This window comes from Botrytis sinoallii (genome assembly GCF_014898435.1).
Source record: "Botrytis sinoallii strain Bc 23 chromosome Unknown BSIN_018, whole genome shotgun sequence".
In the NCBI taxonomy this organism is placed as follows: Eukaryota; Fungi; Ascomycota; class Leotiomycetes; order Helotiales; family Sclerotiniaceae; genus Botrytis; species Botrytis sinoallii.
In genome coordinates this window covers 530607-545137 of record NW_024066045.1, presented here as the reverse complement: position 1 = coordinate 545137, position 14531 = coordinate 530607, and the positions used below count along the sequence as shown (strand labels likewise).

General features: G+C 42.6%; 2 protein-coding genes across 2 annotated transcripts; one reads left to right on the top strand and one right to left on the bottom strand.

Annotated features, from left to right (window-relative positions):
* Positions 1–1557: 1557 nt before the first annotated feature.
* Positions 1558–5862, bottom strand: EAF02_009132 (uncharacterized protein). Its single transcript, XM_038905180.1, has 5 exons — positions 5814–5862; positions 5516–5605; positions 5330–5410; positions 3963–5092; positions 1558–3893 (listed from the first exon to the last, which is right to left on the bottom strand). The coding sequence occupies exons 4-5, from the start codon at positions 4908–4910 to the stop codon at positions 2688–2690; spliced, it is 2154 nt and encodes a 717-aa protein (XP_038755077.1). The 5' UTR covers positions 4911–5092; positions 5330–5410; positions 5516–5605; positions 5814–5862; the 3' UTR covers positions 1558–2687.
* Positions 5863–9553: 3691 nt separating this feature from the next.
* EAF02_009131 (uncharacterized protein) lies at positions 9554–11891 on the top strand (the record flags this gene model as incomplete). Its single annotated transcript, XM_038905179.1, has 3 exons — positions 9554–9565; positions 9835–10872; positions 11028–11891. 3 exons carry the CDS (start codon positions 9554–9556, stop codon positions 11889–11891), a joined length of 1914 nt encoding a protein of 637 aa, XP_038755076.1.
* Positions 11892–14531: the final 2640 nt, after the last annotated feature.

Below are 14531 nucleotides of genomic sequence, written 5' to 3'. Positions count from 1 at the left end.
CTCGAACCCCCCTCTTATCAACGAAACAACCTGGATACAAAACAAATAGTATGTCGAATATACTATCCATCCATCCATCCATCCCACTTACACGCCGTGAACTACCAATAGGTACCAATACCAAATTTCACATCTCCATTCTTCTCTCGCGAATCGCAATAAATCCAGCCCAACAACCCTATCCACCCATCCTCCCCTAACCTTCATCAAATATCCCAATCCCAAGCACCCCAATCAGTAACCGTAATCTCATCTACTTCCTTCGTAGACCAAAATATCAACAACATCCATCCCTCTCACACTCTCATCCCCTCTCCCCCTCCCCCAGCAAAACCCCACTAACCCCAAACCAGCTAGCCGCACCACCCACCAACCCAACTAATCAATCTCCCTTTCCCTCATCTCCTTCCTCGGCAAAACCCCGGCTTAACTAATCCCTCTCACAAAAGTAAAAATAAAAATAAAAATAAAACGAAACCATAACGTCATTCCAGATAACCTAGTATTCACCGGTACTTCCCATCCCATCCTTCCCTTTCCTCCTCGCCTATCATTAACCATCCACCAACCAACCAATCAACCAATCATTCACCATTCCCCAAAAAGATGAGACCACACCATACTCCCCCTCCCCGCTTTTTCCGGGTTTATCCGCGTGCCGCCGTCGCTGTTGAATCTACGCAGTACTTCGCACATTGTATTAGTAATTATCTATCTAATATCATAGTTACTTTATCATGTTAGCATTTCATACTCGAGTAGTATATCAAGCATATCAAGTATATCAAGAATCAAACCCTCAAAAATCGACCCCTCAAGAATTATATCCTCAAATTAAATCATTCTCATACTATCCCATCCCATCCCATCCCATCCCATCCCATCACCACCCTTTACTCTTCTCTACTCTTCTCTTCTCACTCATATCAAAAACCAAAGCTTCATTTATCTAAAAACACATATACACGTACATATAATATATATATATAAATAAACTCCCACACACATACCTACACAAACACATATACAAAAAACTCCCTACCCTCCCTACCCTCCTTACCCTCCTTACCCTCTTTCCCTTCCTTCTCTTCCTTCTCTTCCTTCCCTACCCTTCCCTACCCTTCCCTACCCTTCCCTACCCGTCCCCTTCACTAAATAATCATCTACTAAATCCCAAAGAAATCATCAATCATAAATCATAAATAAGAATCTTGAGCATTTCATTTGCGCATTCATCAGCATCAATCAGTGTGATAATTTACCTATATAACCCGTGTCGCAAATCAACATCACAAACCACAAATCACAATGCGCCGCCATTCACCACTTTGAAGCTTTGAAGAAAGATATCGCTAAAGATGAAGGGGCCTCGAGACATCGCCAACCAATCCCCTCCAACTGCATTATCAAAAAAATGTGTTAAAAAAATAGGCGCATCGCATCGCACACAACACAACACAATACAATATAAATCAAACAATTTCAAACAAATTTTTATATATTATTTATTTTTTCACTATAAAACTTCCATTCCATCTGTACCCTTTCTTGACTTTCAATCATTCTCCATTCGATTCAATTCAATTCAATTTGACCAGTTTAATAGGTAGTAGAGTAGTAGTAGTAGTAGTAATAAGTCAACTTTTCAAGATTCAAAGAGAACACACACAGACAGGAAAACGTGATATGATATAATATGACTCGATTCAATTCATCATAACAAGAAATCCATCAATCCATCAATCCTTCCACCATCCCCTTCCCTCACTCTTCCCTTTCTCTATTTTCCCAAAAGAACAGACCAATCCTATTGCAATCCCAACCCAAATCGCATTGAAAAAGACAGGGAAAGAAAGAACACAAATCACATAATCGCCTCCATTTAGCAATTCCCCATTTCCCATCCATCCCGCTCCATTCCATTCAACTCCCTATAAGCAACCCCAATGAAGTGAGAGTGTGAGAGTAGAGTGGGATTAGAACCAGATTTGAACCCAAAACCATGGAATCAAAAGCAGTTAATTTTCACAATGAAATATCATTCAAAAATGATAGACGACCTCTTCCGCTTGCATCAAAAGTTGAGTTTTCCTCCCATTGATACATATATCATCTACCACCAACATACAAACAATTTGATAAAAGAATGTGACACATGCATCTGCTCGCTGCAAAGGAGTATCTTTGAAATTCGAGGTGAAGGGGAAACAGTTGAAAGCAGTAAGTGCAAATCAGAAAGAACAAAAGAAAAATCATAAATATGTTCATGGGAATCCATTAATCATAAAAGGAGTGTCGAGATTGTATAAAAAGTGTTGAAATGTGTTGAAATGCTCCACCAGTTAAACCAAAGTACAACGATAAAAGAAAAGTGCACCGTGTTTATTTGACCTAGACGGAAAGAAAGAACGGTTACAACAAGATGAAGAAATATGAAGGCTTTTTTAAACGCTGCGAGGGAGGAATTGTTGATCAAGATAGTGACACAAAATGCTGGCGCTATAAAAGACTTTTGTTCGATGTGGTTATGATGACATTGATGTCGCCATGAAGATGATGACCAATTGCGCGGCAATTGATCATTATCGCTATGAAGAGATAACTTTTGGTACAGAGATGTAACCGTGAGGTTATTCAATACTCGAATCGAAGTAAGACAATCGAGTCGATGGTACAGTGAATTTACATCACCTCTTTCTCTTCTTACTCTTCTCAAGACTGCTTGCACCACTAGCAGAAAGCGCTGACGGGAATATTGGGACTTGTGGTAGTTCGTCTTTCTTCACAGGTACTCCCATATGACGCCCATAACGACCTTTACGACCGTTCCCTTCATCTTCGCTGACACACTGATCAATGCCAAGTCCAGCATCTTGGCATCGGCCACAGGGTCTTTGACGATCGCAACCTTTCTTACTCTTCCTGCAGCGTTGACAACGTGGTTTAGATGAAAGGTCCTCTTCATCGTCACCGAGATGATGTTGATGAGTTGCGGTAGATGTCACAGAGGTCTTTCGTGATTGCGATGGTAAGGAAGTGGGTGAGATGGGACCCTTACTAGAGGCAGAGACACTGTTGGCTTTCTTTGGCTTAACCAAGGGCGTTGGTCTATTTGGTTTGCTAATTCTGTTGGCTTTGGACTTCAAAGAAGAGGAAGGTAAAGGTTTTCTAGCGGCTTTAGCCTTGACGACCTTGGGTTTTGCTAGTTCGCTATCAACAGCATCATCTGCTTGACCTGGCTTGAAGGTTCCATCATGGCAGTCTTCAAAGTCACGTTCATCACTACTTGGCTCAGTGCTATCTGTCGGTAGATTCTCTTCCAAATGTGGATGAGCCTTTTTCAAGAACCCTGGTGGCAGAATCGGGCTTGGCTCACGCTTTAGTCTATGAGAAGGGAGTTCATTTTCACTCTCGCTCTCACAATTACTGGTAGCACCAGTAGAGGAAGCTGCATCAGCACGCCCACTGAAGGTGTCGTCAAGGGTTGACGCGGAAATGCGACCATGAGAAATGTTTGACATGTCGCCAAGTCTCATTAGTTGCAGAGCGACATCCTTGTCTTCCTCTGACATGCAACTGCCAATGGTTGGATCTGGAGTCGGCAGTACATCCGACATATTTCCTGGTGTACTAATAGATTGACGTCCTGGAGGATATGACCCGCGCGTTCGGCGACTTTGTGCTGCCGGCGTAGAATAGAGGTCAGGCTCTCCGAACCCGTTGGCATTGCCAAAGCTCCTGGGAGAATGAAGGTTGGGCACATTGGAGAAAGGATTTTGGGAAAACCCCGCGAAAGGAAAACTTGATCGTTGGTTTTCCATGCGACGTGCCGGAGAAACGGAAGAATTCGAAGTCGCAGCGGGCATTTGTGGTGGTGCGAACAAAGGAAGTTCCTGATTCAAATCATCATTAGCATGCGTGTGGAAGACATTGTCTGCTTATGCGCAGCCAAGTAAACTTACAGAACTTTCAAATTTAGCCCTCTTTCGTCGACCTCCCTCCACAATATTGTCAAGACTAATCTCGGTGTTACCAAGGTGCTCGCTCTTAGCTCTGCTAGTAACAGATCCAGCTCCTCCATCTCCACTGCTATATCCATTTAATCCATCGCTATGAAGTTCTTGGAAGCTACCATGAGTGCTTGAGCCACGGCTTTTGAAACCCGATCCAGATCTACTCTTTTTGGCCGGAAGCGGTTGATTGACACTGGCAGACACGCTACGACGGCCACGGCCTTGGCCAGGAGAAGTGCTACGCTTTCGCGATGTCCTAGACGTTGGTCTTGAGACAGGATGGCCATAATTGAGAGCTTGGTGGGGTGGTAAGTGCGTCTCGCCAGGATAGTAGGCTTGCTGTAAGTGTGGAGAGCCAGATCCGTATGATGATGGCCCATATGCATCAGAGGGTTCTTCTTGAATGACCCTGACATACACCACCATGTTGTTTCTAAAGTTCTCGTAACGTGCGATGAGAGTGTTCCCTTGTTCGTCTTCGAAGCTAACACCTTTCGCACCAGCGCCATCTGCGTATAGACCGTAAAAGTTCTTGACAGTGGCAATAATCGAGTCTGTAGTATCGTGAGGGAATATTTGAACACGCATCGGTAGTCGCGCACGATGCTGAGGAGATTGTGTAAAGAGGAGTTCGAATGCGACGCTCTTTGGGGTAGGGCTCCCAGCAGGCGACATGGCCATGGAGTGTGGAGTGTTCATGTTGAATTGAGCACCAGCATAAGGAGGCGCGGGTGGTGTACCGCTTCGCCCATCTCTATTGTGCATATCCGTACCGGACATGATTATTTTTCGGGTCGGGTACGAACGTGTTCGCTGTGGAGGATCGGTAGGTTCGGCGTTTCGATTTTGTGCGTTTGAAGAAGATATAGACCCAGTTATAATGTTGGCTAATTCCATATGAATGCTGAGAGTATGCTTTTGCTCAGATCAGTCGCAGATGTTTACAATTGAGTGAATGTATGTATATTTAGTATTTGAAATCCCGAATGTTGTGTGAAGTGTACAGTCGTTGTCGTCGCCGTCGTCGCAAGTCAGTCGGATAGACGAGGACAGAGGTGGGTAGGAGAGAAATGTTCGCTCTGATTAGGAAATGCTGTTAACAATAGTCATGATAGACCTGAGGATAACATCCTAGGGACATTTGATGAAGGGAGAAGCGAAGTGATGGCATTGTCGTCCAATCTAGTGCCGCTGGATATCCACCCTCCTTCTGCGACAATGATCGGAACGATCGGTTGTATTGGAATGGAGATATGGAAGCGATATTGAACTCGTTTTTCCCGATCGCATAAAGTAAAAGTAGGATTGAGACTTACTGGGGATGGAAAAGAATGTTGTTGTGAGCCCTATCGGGGCATTGGAAATTGTCGTCCTGTAGAATTGGTGTCTCTCGCAACCTGTGGGAAGAATGGTTAGAGAGAGAGGGGATATGGTTGAGAAAATGGCATCTCGAGATAATTGACCCTAATATTAAAGACTTAATGATCAAATATCATACTTACTTGAAATTATATCAAGTCGTATGTTTTCCGTGGCGTCTTGTTCTAATATTGAGTGTGTGGTTTGGAAATGGAAGAAGTCGGTCCTCGTTACTCAGAATATGTTAGGTGCTTTGCATAAAATAATATGATTTGGAGAGTTGAATAACTTCTATGCTTGCTTCAATGGCACAACCAAGAATATCAAATCTACATATTTTCATCATCATTCCTATTTTAAATTGTCTCTGATGAATTTGGCTATTTAATCATTACACCTTGATTTCTGTATCGACGACAAAGAAAAGGAGTAAATTCTCACAATACACATTGCATAATTGCATATAAATCCTCATGCCCAGTAGCAGAGACGGAGGAGTACGATGTGTGTTATATATACCTATCTATGAGGTATTTCATCGAGACTCTGTTCATCATCCATCCTCGATGCAAATGGTTTCAAGCTGACACTGACATTCACTGATGGGACTCATGTGCCTTGCCTGCTCAATATGGCTATGCACATTCGATATCATGACTTACCTAGGCAGGTTCTCTCCGCAGTCCGTTGTCTCCAATCCTCACACAAGTAAGTCATGTTGTGCCGCCATTGGCAGCAGCAGAAGGACCTAGGTGGGAAGGATATTATCTCCGCTGGGCAGTAATGATTAATCAAAGCTTCATCCAACCTTGTTCGGAGGATCTATTCCAACATAAAATGTATCGAGCATATCAATGGACTGGTCAAGTTTCGGCTCTTGAGTATATTAAGACATAATTCAAGTCGGATCCATCCCGTTTTCGGGCTGGCTACGTTCATCAATCCCTCTTTATCTTGGAAAACGAAACACACGGAATCTTCGCAAGTGTGCCTAGTACTTTCATCTATCAACATTTCGCAACAATCATGGGAGATGATGTCCACCCTCTCCCCCCTGTAAGTATAAGTTCATCAAAGTCCCCAAGCGCAAATGCATGCGACTCAGAAGTAATAAATTATACCTTGAGAGAACTCCATACATGTACTCTGTTTCTCCTCTAGACAATACTTGATGGCCAGCACCCATTCAGCTACACATACTGCGCACTTCAAAATACACCAGTGCGGTCGAGACAACTCACGGAAAGCAAAGGCCAAGTGCTTGAGTAAATCTTGATAATCAGCCAATGAGATTAATGCGTCAACGTCTAAAAGCAAGGATGATTTGAGAATGATCATGGGTGTAATGTTCGATTTTGCAGTGACGGTACTCGTTTGACATGTTCGAAGATTGTAAGGAATTGAATGCGGTGCAAAATTAGAATGAATGAAGGGAGATATATTGGGGATTATCGCTAATCAATGGAATCGCGCATTTCTCCTCTTCTCTTTAAAGCTATAGATGTACTTTTCAATTGATGATTGTGGTTGTCGGTGTAGAAATACATTTGGTGAATGGTGATTCCCCCTTCATCTTGATCGCGAAAGGAAGATTTGCGATCCGGGATCATGGTATGCGTTGGCCACGAGTTTCAAATCGCATTCATGCTCCAAGCTGATTAGAAGAAAACAAGTCTTCCACGCTCTACTTAGGTCCTCAAAATAGGTCCAAATGATTATGACCGCCACTAGAAAAGCATCAAAGTACTAGCAACAAATCAACAACAATTGACGGCGGCGTAAACAGGTAAGAATCCTAATTAGCACATGTTGAGTGGCTTATGAATGGAAGTCTCGATGTACCGTGTGGACGATGTAGGTACGCTCGTAGGTACACGGAGTACTCTTTTCTCATCCAACGTTAAACATGATTCATGTCAACCTATCAAGAGTGCAGCATTCCAATGCAAGCTGTTTTGTTCTTGTAATGTTGCATAGGTAGATACACATACATATTCTCTTTCAATCGTGTGCGACATAGTTTGGTCCAAAATTTGAGTTGAAGCATTGTAACATCATCAATCATCAAATCATCACATCACCAAGCCGTATCGATGATTGATGATGAGGGGCTTGGTGAAGGAAATGCAAAAGGGTGGGGATTTCCTGGGTTAATGCTAGAGAGGATGATGAATGCTAGACACTTCCATGATCCATCGCAAACACATCAATTTTAGACTTTAGTGTGCAGCACAAAACCATTCGAGGACTGATTTTGCAACACCTTGAGAGATAAACATTTCAAACCTAAAGAGAGCAAGTAAAGATACCTAAACCAACACATATGGGTGCAAGGCGCAATGTGTTGTGTCCATCGTCTGTACATTCAATGACGGTGGTTGGATCTGTGCAACAGCCATCTATCTGTCTGGTCTGGTCCAGTCTTGTCGCAATCGCAATCCAAATCCCAATCCTTCAAATTCAATATACTGCCGTCGTTACTGCGTAGATGAATGTCATTGTCCAATGAACTCCTCGGAACCCTTCTCACCACGAAACTGTGAGCTTGGCCGGTAGACCGCAGACCCTGACCTTGGGAAGTACAAGTTCGCAACCAGAAACCAAAGTAAGCTTCCTCGAGTAAACAATAACAAAAACAACATTTCGCGACAAACCTGCCTTCATTCACCCGGGAAAGTCGCGCGCTGATCGGAAGATGATAAACAATTCAATAATATGAGCCTGCGCCATAAGCGCATAGTTCCCCGATTGTTTTGATTTCCGATTCGTGATGCGTGTTCCGGCTCGAAAGACTATACATATATTGTTTGGCAAATCAGAAAGAATAAAATTGCCCCTCTTCGAGTACGAGGTTGATTTCCACCCGTCGAACACCAATCGCGGCACTTTTGAGTTTGAATTTTCGAACTTTTATCTTAAAGTGCGTGAGGAGAAAGAGTTCAAAATGGGGTTTCGTAACTTTTGTTCAATCCTGCATGATTCATTGTGGAGATATGGAGATATGATTGATAAAAGGTCGAACATCTCTTGTATTCGTGGCACATCGTTCGGCCTTTCACCATCCTTGGGTCTGTCACCCACCTTTTGAAAAGGCTAAAAATCGTAGAAAGCTAATGCATAAGATGAATAACGGACTGTTGGATGTATTGCGACGCCCAGATGAAGAATGGGAGTATGAACTTGGTCCCTGTGTAGAATATGAGGGGTCCGAGGGGTTTTCGAGGGGTTCGCATTTCGAAGGTTGATCGAACAAATCTATTTTGGATGAATCTTTATCAGCACGTGATAAGGCGTTTCTCGACTGATAACGAAACATCATGGAGAACAACACGATCGAGGATTTATACGTGCGGGAAACAATTGTGAGACGGGCTTGAGAATATCCAAAAATTGAATGGGATGTTTCTTCGTACTTGGATAAACCATTTGGAATGGTGTTTATATAAGAATTCACTTACATGTCCGTGGTTCGATCCAGATTCATTATCCTGTCGTGTCTTGGGGAGACGTGTAGGAAAAACGCGATGCCACAAGATAATTTGCCTTACCAAAGCATAATCACGCGCTAAGCTCGAAGGGGAGAAGTGTAAATAAAGCTAAGAGCACCACGCAAGGGTCATGTTGTTGTTGTGCTCCAGCTGCCAATCACATTGCCGAGATTCTGGTCCCCGCCAACCAGACAAAACAAAGAATTAAAATTGTATGCACCTCTCGACCTGTACGCCAACCAATTTTTTATACAAGAGAGAACTTTTTGGTCGAGACCCAAACATCAACAACTTCATCTTCGTCGCTCTCCACAAATCTCCCCGTCTCCCTCACCTTCTTTTCCATCTATTCCCCTCTGACCCCTCCTTCGGACCCCATATCGTCGTATCCATCTTCATGCTTCGAGCTATCATCACTCTGCAGGGACTTTTTTGACTACACGATTTCATACATTGCATATCGTAGCAAACGATTGGCATAATCCCCAATAATTCTTGATTCATTGTCCAATTGAAACCCATCCCTTTCACCAAACAACATTCCTTCATGACATCTTGATCGCGATAGCTTCTTGACGCTTTTTTTGATACTCGAATCACTGCAGCAATAACAATAAACAGTCCCGTCATCGCAAATCGGCTTCGGCTCTTGCTATCGCGTACCTTGTTTGGAGGGAAACAATAGCTTCAATCATGGACGCTCGAGTAAGTTCTTACCTCCTTCTTCTTGCTGCTGGCATTATCACTATTATTGAGGCGGTGGTGCTGGTGCTGGTGGTGGATCGCTCTTTCCTCCTTTCTCCGAGCGATTCATTATTTGACGAGCACCCAATTTGACGCAATCTTCTTTTACTTTCGTAATCTCCTCATACTTCGATCTACATTCCAATTCATCACCCTGTCAACTTCATTTCAATCTTCTTAGATTCTATTCAATTGCAGACAAATCAAACTGACATTAAATGTTTTAATAGCCCCAAAGACCTTCACGATTTACTCAAGCCAATACTAATGGTGATGAGAACGTCGCACCTTTAATTACCAAACAACAATCAACTCTACATCAGAAACACAAGTCCACAGGAGCCTTAACAAATATGTTAGCAGTCGGAGGACTCAAGGCTGCTGCCAAGAGGACTGCATTTGGAGATGTTAGCAATACCGCAAAGACTTTGACTACTATTCGGGACGAGTCTGCCGTTAATGGCAAGTCTGTCGAAACCATTAAGCCTATTGCTACTCAGGATAAGTCAGCTGCACTTTCAAAGCCAGCACAACGACCACTCAACAATGGCCTCAAAGCACCATTAGCTACATCTACTTCCGAACAACCTTCTATTGCTCCACTTCAAAAACAACCACAAGCAAATAACACCAAGCGCAATACTTTGGCTAAGAAGGGTGCGGTATACAAGGATAACGAAAATGAAAAGATTCAACCACTGGCGCAAAAGCCAATTGCCTCGACTAGTTCAGCCCATCAAACCCTCGGTCCCAGACATGCTAAGAGTCAACCTGAGATCAAGGCCGAACAACCGCTTTTACGACGAACACAGAGCAAGCAGTTAAGCAATGCTGTTGACAATGCTGAACCCACAATCTATCACAACGCTTCGGAGGATCCTTTGAAGGAGAACGTCAACGAATCTCACCTCCGATCTATCAAGGAAAAGGATGAGTCTGCTATCACCGAGAAGTTGAAGTCACAAAAGCAATTGCCAGCTGCACCAATTGTCTCCGAACCCGAAGAATATTGGCCCGAGGATGAAGAAGAGGCCTATGACGACCAAGGCTATACAACCGCCCATTCGTTCCGAGGGGAGAATACCACTGGAGGAGCAACCACGGTTATCGTCCCAAAGGTCACAAACAAGGTTAAGAAGGAGCTTGAGGATGCCAAGATTCTTGTCGAGTCTGTTCGAACCCAAGAAGATATCGAGGACGAGATGTGGGACACCAGCATGGTAGCTGAGTATGGCGAAGAGATCTTCTCATACATGAGAGAGCTTGAGGTTAGTGATTTCTAAAATTCATTGTTATGCTTGGGGAACGGTTTTGGTCTAGCTCATCATGGAACAACAACAGCGGTCACTACTGAGACCTTTTTTGTTCACGCTGCCTCTGATTGATTTTGTTTTACACTTTGCTGACAAACCTTCAACCACAGAACAAACTTCTTCCCGACCCACACTACATGGACACACAAGCAGAGATCCAATGGTCAATGCGATCTGTTTTGATGGATTGGTTGATCCAGGTTCACCAACGATTCTCTCTACTACCCGAGACCCTCTTCCTTTGCGTCAACTACATTGATAGATTCCTTTCGAAGAAGGTCGTTTCGCTTGGCAAGCTTCAATTGGTTGGTGCTACCGCCATCTTTGTTGCTGCCAAGTACGAAGAAATCAACTGTCCTTCCATCGGAGAGATTGTCTACATGGTTGATGGTGGTTACAGCAGTGAAGAAATTCTCAAGGCAGAGCGATTCATGCTCAGTATGCTTCAATTCGAGTTGGGATGGCCTGGACCAATGAGCTTTCTTCGTCGCATCAGTAAGGCTGATGATTATGATCTTGAAACTCGAACATTGGCCAAGTACTTCTTGGAGGTCACCATCATGGATGAAAGATTTGTCGGTAGCCCACCAAGTTTTGTTGCTGCTGCATCCCATGCTGTTTCTAGGTTCATGCTCAGCAAAGGTGATTGGTCTCCAGCCCATGTTTATTACTCTGGTTATACTTGGAATCAGTTGAAACCATTGGTTGCCTTGGTTATTGAGTGCTGCGAGAATGCTCGAAAACACCATGCTGCTGTCTTTGAGAAATATTCCGATCGCCGTTACAAGAGAGCATCTACTTACGTCGAGGATCAAATGATCAAGGGCTTCCAAATCCCAGGTATCAATCGCCGCCGACAATCTCCATCTATTCCAGCTCCTTTACGCCTCGATTCTCAATACCAAAATGTTACCTTTGACCCATTGTTGTCCATCGAGGAGAACTCTCAGCGAATGGTTCAAGCAAGAACCTAAGAATCTTAATTACAATAATCCTTTATAACAACACATCACACAACATTCAATTCACTGTATTTTATTGGACCAGATACGATTTTGAATCGACTACCATTCCTTTGGCATTTCGATTTAAACAACATCTGGATCCACTTTTACCATACCCCTTCATTAGACCACATTGCTTCACAGTGGCGTTGGCGGCGTTGCATACAAAATCAATTGGTTGCCGTCATCACTTTGCACAACGCATAATGGTTGGCTTTTATTTTACTGGTTTTGTTCTTCTCCTTCCTGGTTTTTTAGTGAGGGAGAGGGTTTTGCTCAATGATATGGCTTTTATATCCTCTTCTGGAATTTAGGGCAGATACCTTTGCAGCATCACGACTTTCATGATCTGATGATACCATGACTTTTTGAGTTATTTGCTTTTTACCTGGTGCAGGAGGGACAATGGATTGAGAAGGGGGAGGAAAATCAAAGCAAATGGGCGGCAATATATCCAGATCGGATATGTACTGCTTATCAATCTTACATCATATGGGGAGTTTAATGGCAGGGGACAATTCTGTATTTTTTTCCGTTTCTTATTGCAATTGTTTCGTCGTCGGAAGTTCTGATTCTCATCATCTCATCCACGGATGGGATTGGAATGAATTGTATTCCCAAGATACCATGAAGAAGTATTGGCATATGATAAAAATATCTCATATTGAAAAATAAAATTAAGATAAAAACATGTTTGTGTGTTTTGTTGTGACTTTGATGAATGAAATTGTGAAACTTAAGAAAATTGCTCTAGGTAGGTACAAGGGTGTAATAGCAAAAAGATATAATGAGATGAAGGATCTAATAAATGTGATTGTCATTAGAACTATCCGAAAAGGGGGACTAGGGGTGATGGAGGATTCGCTTCTTTTGCCGTTTTCCCCTGAAAATTGGGCGGATGGTTGATTGGTTGATGACGGGCGATAATGGCTGAGACGGATTTTGTTTATGTTTGATGGGGTGAGATAGATAAGAATGAAATGAGTGAGGATGAGATGGGATAAGTGAGGATGGGGTGGGATAGTGTAATTGGGGAGTAACGGATAGGATAATATAAAATGGGATGGGATGGGATGGGATGGGATAGTGTAATTGAATGGGATAGTAATTGAGTAATTGGGGAGTGTAATTGAGTAGTTGAGGGAGTGTAATTGAGTAGTTGGGAGTGTGATTGGGTGATTGGGTTGATGGAGAGAGGGGAGGAGAGAGGGAGGAAGGGGAGATGGGAGGAGAGAGGGAGGAAGGGGAGAGGGGAGGGGAGGAAAAAGGGGGGGATTATAAGAGATTCTATTCTCTAGATCATACATACACCAAAGCATACAATAAAGCATACACCTAATAAAAAGTACACACTAAAAAAGTATATATGTATTAAGATAATCTCCAAACATCACGGTAAATCAATATCTATAGGGTCAATGTCGATTGGAGTATGCTAGGCAAGAGGTTTAGAGTAAGAGAGTATTTTAGAAGCAGCTTGAGAATATACTCTGATTCTGACTCTGATTCTGGGTTGTTTTTGGTGGGGGGGGATTGGTGGGGGGTGATAGGTGGTGTAGATTTGGATATGGGTTTGGGTTTGGATATAAATATTGAATATTGTATGTCCTTGTATATTTGTATATCTGTGTAGATAGATAGGTAGGTATGTATGTATGTAAGATAGGTAGATAGATAGATATAGATAGATATCTCGATAGGTGATTAATGAATAGATTATAAATAGACTTAAAGAACTAGATAAGTTGTAAGTTTTATGTAAAATTTCTTGATATCTTATACCAATTCGGAAGTAATAAGTATAGATAGTTTGTTAGTTGGTTGGTTAGTATATGGGAACTAATGGGTTGCTGGATGGGTAGGTTGATAGATGGGTATATAAATAATTAGGTGAATAGGTAAATATCTAGGTGAATAGATAAATAGATAGATAGATAGGTGGGTAGGTAGTTCGATTGAGAGAAAGGTAAATGGATAAATTGATGAATTGATAGTGTAAATAAATATATGAGTAGTAATATATAGATAGATAGATAGATAGTAGATGATGGGGAGAAATTAGAGTTGTGGGTGTAGTATAGGAGGGGTGCGTGACCCTGAAGAATATTGGGCATGTTAGGTGGGCTTGTAGACTTGTGGGTAAGCCGGATGCTAAGGCCGTGGAAGGGATGGGAAGGCGGGAGGAAAAAGGGCGGGTCCTGGGGGGATTGGGGTGGGTGTTGGAGTTGGAGTGGTTTGTAATTTTGATTTTAGCTTTCACTGTTGAAATGTTGCTGGCCGATTTGATGTTGAATTTGGATTCTGATTGAGGTGTAGATTTTTAGTGTTGGGTAGGATTGCGGAAGGAGGGAGGGAAGCGAATGATTAGGTTTTGTTTGTGTGTGGTTGAGTGTAATAGAGAAATGATTGGATTTGATTATATTTGTTGAACCCTGGTGTTATAATGAGTGATTTAATATGTATTATCGAGTGTCCAGTAGATAGCAAGTAGAAAATCCTCTATCAAGCAGATATAAGTGATCAGATGTTAACAACCCTCATCCTCTATCGGTAGTTCTTCAAAGATAGCCGAGAATTAACTTCCTCGTCTCCTCGTAACGATAACAACGT

Bases quoted from the DNA above. Each gene is read 5' to 3' on its own strand.
- EAF02_009132 (XM_038905180.1), bottom strand. From the start codon at position 4,910: ATGGAATTAGCCAACATTATAACTGGGTCTATATCTTCTTCAAACGCA. The intron at 3,894-3,962 runs GTAAGTTTACTT...GATTTGAATCAG, and splicing joins GGGCTAAATTTGAAAGTTCT to GAACTTCCTTTGTTCGCACC.